Genomic DNA, 7,035 nt, shown 5'->3' with positions numbered 1-7,035 from the left:
GTTCAATGTATTTTATGTCAAATCTTTATCTGGAAACAAGGAACTAGCATACTGCTGTCAACTAAATGCAGTGGAGTAAAAAGATACAATTCTTTTTTTAATAACTAAAATAAGAACATCCTACCATCTGGGGTACCGGCAGAGGTATACTTTTTGTCATATCTCACGGGTGATTTATTCTATCATTCAAATTTTTCATGACTTGATACTTGAGATGAGAGGTCAAGGAAAATGTTTGCATATGCCAGTGTTCCCTCGTCAAAATATAGCCTAACTTTGGAACCTTATTTAGCCCACCTCCTGAAAAGCTAGCATGACATGGTTTGTACCAATGCATTCCTGATGTCGTCTTGTTTCATATGATATCTCTACTCTAGCTTTAGATCCCAGCGCAGTATAGCCTCCTAAAGACAATAACGTCGTCCGGGAGTGCTGGCGCTCCGGCAGGTCTCAGATGGTTTTCATGGAATTAGAAATGTTGTGACAGGGGTTCATACTGAAACCAAGGTCTCTGTCTACTTTTGTATTGAAAGACAAAATAAAATTAAAAAGTTGGAATGACCGTGGGTTAATTGCAATTATTTTATATTGGCGTCAAAATGACCCTGGTTGGTTTCACCATAAATATAACACAAATAATGTTTACTTGAAATTAGGCTCCTGAAAACTAAATTATACCAGAATCAAAGGTTGGGCTTTTAAGTAGGCTACATGTAAATCATACTTAGTATAAAAGCTGCAAGTTGTATTAAGGAAAAGTGTATAACGAAAAATATATTTTTGTTAGGTAGTCCTTGTATGTTAAATATGTTGGTAGGATGAGGGATAAAATGATAAAAATATTAAAATGTTAAATTTAGGATGGTATTAAAAGGGAGTTTACAAATTCTAGGTTTGTACCGTATTTCGAATTACATTCTTTATATTAAAAACCAGCGGTAAACAAGAGAAGTTGATGAAGACCAAACCAAAGCTCATATGTTACATTTGTGATTCGACCAGAAACTTAACTAGTGGAAAAATAATATAGCCCTGTGTTTGCTGCATGTGTTTGCTTGCACAATAAAAACAAAACAGATGTATAAAGTGTGTCTCCTGGCTTGTTTTGACAACTTTAAGCATCCTTAAGGTGTGCATGCTGAGTCCTCCATATATATATATATATATATATATATATATATATATATATATATATAATTACAGCAATAAAATCATGTAATTTGTCAGCCATTCGTTTTTTTGGGATGTGGTTATTTTGTCAACAGAGATTATATAATATGTCAGTTAAAATCATGTAATACCTTTAAGTGATGGTTCGGAGTAATTTACCCTAGGGTCCTTTGCACCACGACCTCGAGCAAACACTCTCAGAAACTTTTTACCTGGGGTCTAAATTGGGGGACGTTAAGAGAGTAGCGTTAGCCGCTGAATAGCGCAAGGGCTAATGGACCCACGTTTGTATCTCTTAAATGACTAATAATGCCCGAAATGATACCAAAGGTCTACACTAGTACATATAGGTTATGTACTCATAAAACGATGGATTGGAAAGTTTGTAAGTACACCAGAAGTTTATGTAAATAACACAATTGTTGCTGCTGTGAGTCTAACTGCAGGTAGCAGCAGCAGCAGCAGCAGAGAGCAGAAGAGAGCAGGCAAGTGTTCATAAACTTCTGGTGTACTTACAAACTTTCCAATCCATCGTTTTATGACTGCATAACCTATTTGTACTAGTGTAGACCTTTGGTATCATTTTGGGCATTATTAGTCATTTAAGAGATACAAACGTGGGTCCATTAGCCCCGCGCTAAGCTATTCAGCGGCTAACGCTACTCTACGCTAACTCGCCCAATGTTAGACCCAGGTGAAAAAAGCTTCTGGGGGGGTGTTTGGCTCGAGGTCGTGGTGCAAAGGACCCTAGGGTAAATTACTCCGAACCATCACTTTAAGCCTTTGTTTTTCAATCAACAAGGGCTATAATAGTGCAATTAATATGACAACAACGTATCACTAAAACATAATGTGCACATTCTACATCATGTAACAATAACAAATTCACAATGCCATGACTGTGGGTCAACAAGTGGTTTCATTTATTTTTATTTTGCTGTCAGTTCAGGCAATGGTTGCATTTCAAATGGCCCTGCCTGCTTTACTGTGGTCGAATGCCTTTATTCAGAATTGCTGAAATCCTTTACGGTTTACACAGAATGTGGTCTTGGTTCAAAATTGACTTTAGTTGATTGGACCAGAATGTATTTTTTTTTCCATAATGGATAGTTGTGGGTTGTTGGGATGGTCCCAGATTCTTTGTTCCAAATTAGCTTGCGTCCACCAGCTCATCCAGTGCATCCTGGAGCCTGTACAAAACACAAACAAAACATTTTGACTTTAAAAATATTCACGTTGAACTATGTGAACTGAATGGAACTACCTCACTTGATGTACTTGTACTTGACCATGCAAAACATGATAACAAGTGACTTTTGTATTCACCTCCACCACCATCAACACCTTGTCTGGATCTCTTTTTTCTCCTCCACCTAACTCTTACTTGAACGCTTCACCATCCAGCAGATTCTTGTAAGTGCCAATCTCAGCCTCCAGTTTCATCTTCATGTTGAGCAGCGCCTCATACTCTTGGGTCTGATGCTGGATGTTTGAACGCAAGTTGGTCAGCTCCTCTTCCAGACGGATAATAATGCTGTTGTACTTCTCCATTTCCATGTTGTTTCGTTGTTCTGTGTTGCGTAATGTATCCTCCAAGGAAGCTTTCTGATAAAAGATTGAAAAGGAGGAATCAAAAGTGTGCCAAAGATGTTTTTAGGCAAGCAAGTCTAATTTAGAAAAAAAAAACATGGGAAAGTTCCAACCTTTGTGAAAAAGAGAGTGTTATGTAAAGGTCATGGTATTTTAAAGAAAAAATTCAAATATTACAACAAGAATTTAGAATCTAATTAAAGGATTTGTTTAAATTATGATTGTGGATTAAATATGCAATGCATGCTCACTAAGCTCTGTTGAGATGCAAGTTCAATTTCCAGGGTCTGTATCTGTCTGGATAAGTCACCCCTCTCCATTTGGGCTCCTTGGAGAGCTTCTGTGTTCTGTGATACCTCCACCTGCACATCCGCAATCTGAAAAGGGGGGGGGGGATGTTAGCCCACCAACAAGATAGTTGCAGTAATTGTGTTTATAAATGATTTCCCTTTGCAACATTGCATCACCTGATTTTCATGCCATCGTTTAAGTTCTTCTGCGTTCTTCACGACAATCTTCTCATAACTGCCCCTCACGTCCTCCATGATCTGGGCCAAGTCGTTGCCTTTGGGAGCGTCAACATCCACTTGCACGCCTGACTGAGAAATCTGATTCCTCAGCTCCATCACTTCCTATCGGACCGACAGAAAGAGAGAAATGAACAAAAACTTTCAAGACTTGTGTGACTTGTGAGCCACTGTAATAGTGAAATGTGATGGATAATCTGGATGTACTGTAAACTCACATTTTCATGGTTCTTCTTAAGGAAGGCGAGCTCCTCCCTCACAGCTTCAATCTCGTTCTCGATGTTCATTCTGGTCATGTTGGTGTCATCTATGAGTTTCTTCAGCCCAGCGATGTCGGCCTCCACAGACTGGCGGATTGCCATCTCATTGTCGAACCTGAAGAAGTGCACAGACACACTCTTTATTACAGACATCGGATGTTAGATCAGCTCTTATTCACATCGTGTTGTACTGTATGAAGTTACAAAATGGCAAGACTGAAGTTTCATAAAGTGTTTCAGACACTATCCTGCAGTTTCTGAAATCCTATATTCTGTCAGATATTGTAGATATTAGACCACATAGACTGTATGAACTCTGCACAGGCTTTAATTAGCAATTTCTATCATTTTCTACACTGAAGCATGTCTGCCTTTGAACAAGATGTATGAGCTTAATATATAAATGACTGAGAAAACAACATACTTGACTTTGAAGTCGTCAGCAGCAAGACGGGCATTGTCGATCTGGAGCACAAAACGAGCGTTTTCCGCAATCTTATCAAAGATCTGGAGAAGAAAAAGAATTTAGGATAAAACATTTTTTTTCAACAATTTCAATTGTTTTCCAGAAGTTTCTTCTTTCAACGCTCCAGTCATTATGTGCTATGAGATAACAATGTTTGTCACAGCTACAGAATTAAACATACTAACTAAACTAAATCGGATTAGATTACACACTAGGGCCACAACATGATTGTATCCATAGTAACAGTCAGTGAAAAGAGGAACTACAACTGAAGGACAGGAAAAAAGGTAGTTCCCGTGCCAACACAGAATCTGGTTTGTTTTAGCATTGTTGAAAAATTGGGTTTCCTGTTTGAATAAACCATACAGCGAGGTTTTTCTTCTTTCCAATTCCCACCCAGCTGCACTGTATCTGTCTGTCATTTTCTTTGTAGATAGCACTGTATGTGTTTATGTGTGCAGAGATTGCAAAAGTTTTCTCTGTGCATGAGTGGGTTTGTGAGTTAATACTCTGTGTTGTGTCCGTGGTAAACTGCCTCAGAGTTGAAGGGAAAAATACTTGGGCCTTTATGTGTCGAGAAAGACAAAGTGCCACCATCAATGTGTCATTATGTGACACTGAAGATCTGGAGTCTGTAAAAGAATGTGACATTTGACCCTGCAGACCGGAGCTGATTGTTCTACAACCAGTGCACTCACACAAATCTGCGCACACACACACACACACACACACACACACACACACTCACTCATGCTGGCAGTCCAAGATCCTTTGTGTGTGTGTCATTACCACACATCTGTTTTACATTGAGGCCCTCCTACACCAGAGAATGCTTGTAGAATCCCCATTTGCGAGCAGGACCATTCAAAAATGCATATGTCTGCTAAAAGTTTGTCTGAGAGCTTTTCAGTCTGTCTCACATGATGATGCCCGCGTGTTGGTGATTCATCAGAGGAAGTTTTGGCCATTTTATGGCACAAACGAGTTTTATGGGGGAGGGTTAGAGCTTAGCAACCACACCCTTCATTCTCTATCGAGAAATTTGATAACCTACAAAGGAAATGTTGCCGGTCTCAGCATAACGGTAGGCATGAAATAAAGAATACATTCACTGATACAACTTACTGACACAAGTGGGTCTACATTTGAAACATTGTCTGTGATGATGAGTGCCATCACATGCACTTATTCTCAAACTAGAGGCCCCATCAAGCATTTCGAAAGCATCTATATCCCTCACCTCCCTCGTTGTCTGTCTCACCTTGCTGTATCAAACACATCAACCAACAACCGCAGCATTTCATACTCAACTTCCCCCTGTACATATGTACATTTACATCATTATTCATTGTCACGTTTACCTGTTTGCGTAGGTCATCTACGATGGGTTGATACTTGCTGTAGTCTCTCACGTCAGGCCCTCCCTTCTCCAGAGCCTCCATGATTTTCATCTCCAGCTCCTTGTTGGCCTGTTCCAGGTTTCTCACCGTCTCCAGGTAGTTAGCCAGGCGGTCGTTTAGGTTCTGCATGGCTCCCCTCTCGTTGCCCATGATCCCAGCACCGGCACCACCACCAGTCGACATAGACACACCGGCACTACCAAAACCTGAACCCATACCCCCACCCATTCCACTGCTCAGCTTGAAGGCAGATGAAGAAGAGGTCATTGGGGCACCAGACCGCAGGGAAGATGCGGAGACAGAGGAAATGCGGCTGCTATGTCCACCAGAACCTGCATACATGCTGGCAGCCCGCTGGGGTGTGGAGCGGGTCAAGGAGAGGCGGGAAGAAGGTATCTGCTGTGTGGTGGATCTTCCGAAGTTCATTTTGGAGAAGTTTAGGCACTGCAGAAAATGAAGTGAAAAATGAGATGTGGAGACTCACTGCTGGCTGGCTTAAAAAAAAGTGACGCTGGCAGTGGGAAGTTGAGAACTTATACTCCTGCTTCTCTCCCTCAATCACAGCTGGTCTCTCAGACCCTGCCCACTTTAACATCGCCCCAGTCTTCATTTCCTGCTCCCCCTCCCTGCTCTCTCATGCTCTCATTCACCCACGTTCCCTTTTTTTTAACAGACAATATATTTTCTGTCTCCAAGGAAACGTGTGAAGCATTTGTCCGTTGTGAAAACACTTAAAAAACATTCACATTTGAACAACCAGAGCAAGTGAGTTCACAACAAATGAAAGAAAGCAGTAACAGACATGTTGGCCCGGGTAAAGTACAGTACATGCTCCAATGGAGAAAGCTCTAATAGAATTAAAACTTAAAGTGTAACTAAAAGGGTAGAATATTCTTTTCAAAATAAGGTTAACTCTGTAAGCGTGCAACCAAATTCCTTTGGTTTGCCCATAAAAGGCATGTCTACCATTTGCTACATAGTTTCTAAGTTTGTGGTCAGCCATGCCCAAAAATAAAGTTTTGACTACCTACCTATCTAAACTAAACTGAAAAGGAGATACTGTGTAGCAGCTGCAGCACTGATTCTTTTAGTTGCAACTAAAACAGAGGGGGGGAGGGGTGTATAAGCTTAATACATAAAATAATGCTGTACTTTGAAGTCGTCAGCAGCAAGACAGACATTGTAAATCTAGAGCACAAAACCAGTGTTGTCCACAATCTTGTCCAAAATCTTTGCAGAAAAAAAGAATTTAGGAAAATAAAACGTTTTTGCTGGTTAGAAAGAACACAGTTGTTTTATCAGACGCCTCTTCTTTCAATGCTCCAATCATTGCATGCTATGAGAAAGCAATGTTTTACACAGCTACATAATTATCAGAAAGCTCTAACTAAAACTGATTTACTGAGTTGCAATCATTTCAACACAGACAATAGGGTGAACAGTATTAACAAGGAATACGCACTGCTGTAAAAGGAAACCCAAGGACACCCGAGCTTCAAATACAAAGAGGGCCGAGAAGAGATGAGATGCCTAAAGAACAAAAGTAAGCCAAAAGCACATTGTTCATAATACAATCAGAAGGGAAGAAAAGCTGCCCTCATTCATCAATCCTACTTTAGGCG

The 7,035-nt window shown here is 40.3% G+C and overlaps 1 protein-coding gene across 2 annotated transcripts; it reads right to left on the bottom strand.

Annotated features, from left to right (window-relative positions):
• Positions 1-2,070: 2,070 nt before the first annotated feature.
• LOC120557851 (keratin, type I cytoskeletal 18-like) lies at positions 2,071-5,935 on the bottom strand. Of its 2 annotated transcripts, none has more exons than XR_005639029.1 (7): positions 5,375-5,935; positions 3,972-4,054; positions 3,506-3,662; positions 3,228-3,392; positions 3,012-3,137; positions 2,497-2,775; positions 2,071-2,360 (listed from the first exon to the last, which is right to left on the bottom strand). XR_005639029.1 is itself a non-coding variant. In XM_039798481.1 (7 exons), exons 1-7 carry the CDS (start codon positions 5,837-5,839, stop codon positions 2,321-2,323), a joined length of 1,257 nt encoding a protein of 418 aa, XP_039654415.1. In that variant the 5' UTR covers positions 5,840-5,934; the 3' UTR covers positions 2,071-2,320. The 2 variants fall into 2 exon arrangements, 1 of the variants encoding a protein (XP_039654415.1); XM_039798481.1 differs by having other exon boundaries at positions 2,555-2,775; positions 5,375-5,934.
• Positions 5,936-7,035: the final 1,100 nt, after the last annotated feature.

The sequence above is a fragment of the Perca fluviatilis genome, chromosome 4 (assembly GCF_010015445.1).
Source record: "Perca fluviatilis chromosome 4, GENO_Pfluv_1.0, whole genome shotgun sequence".
NCBI classification, from domain to species: Eukaryota; Metazoa; Chordata; class Actinopteri; order Perciformes; family Percidae; genus Perca; species Perca fluviatilis.
This window is presented reverse-complemented; position numbering and strand designations above follow the sequence as displayed.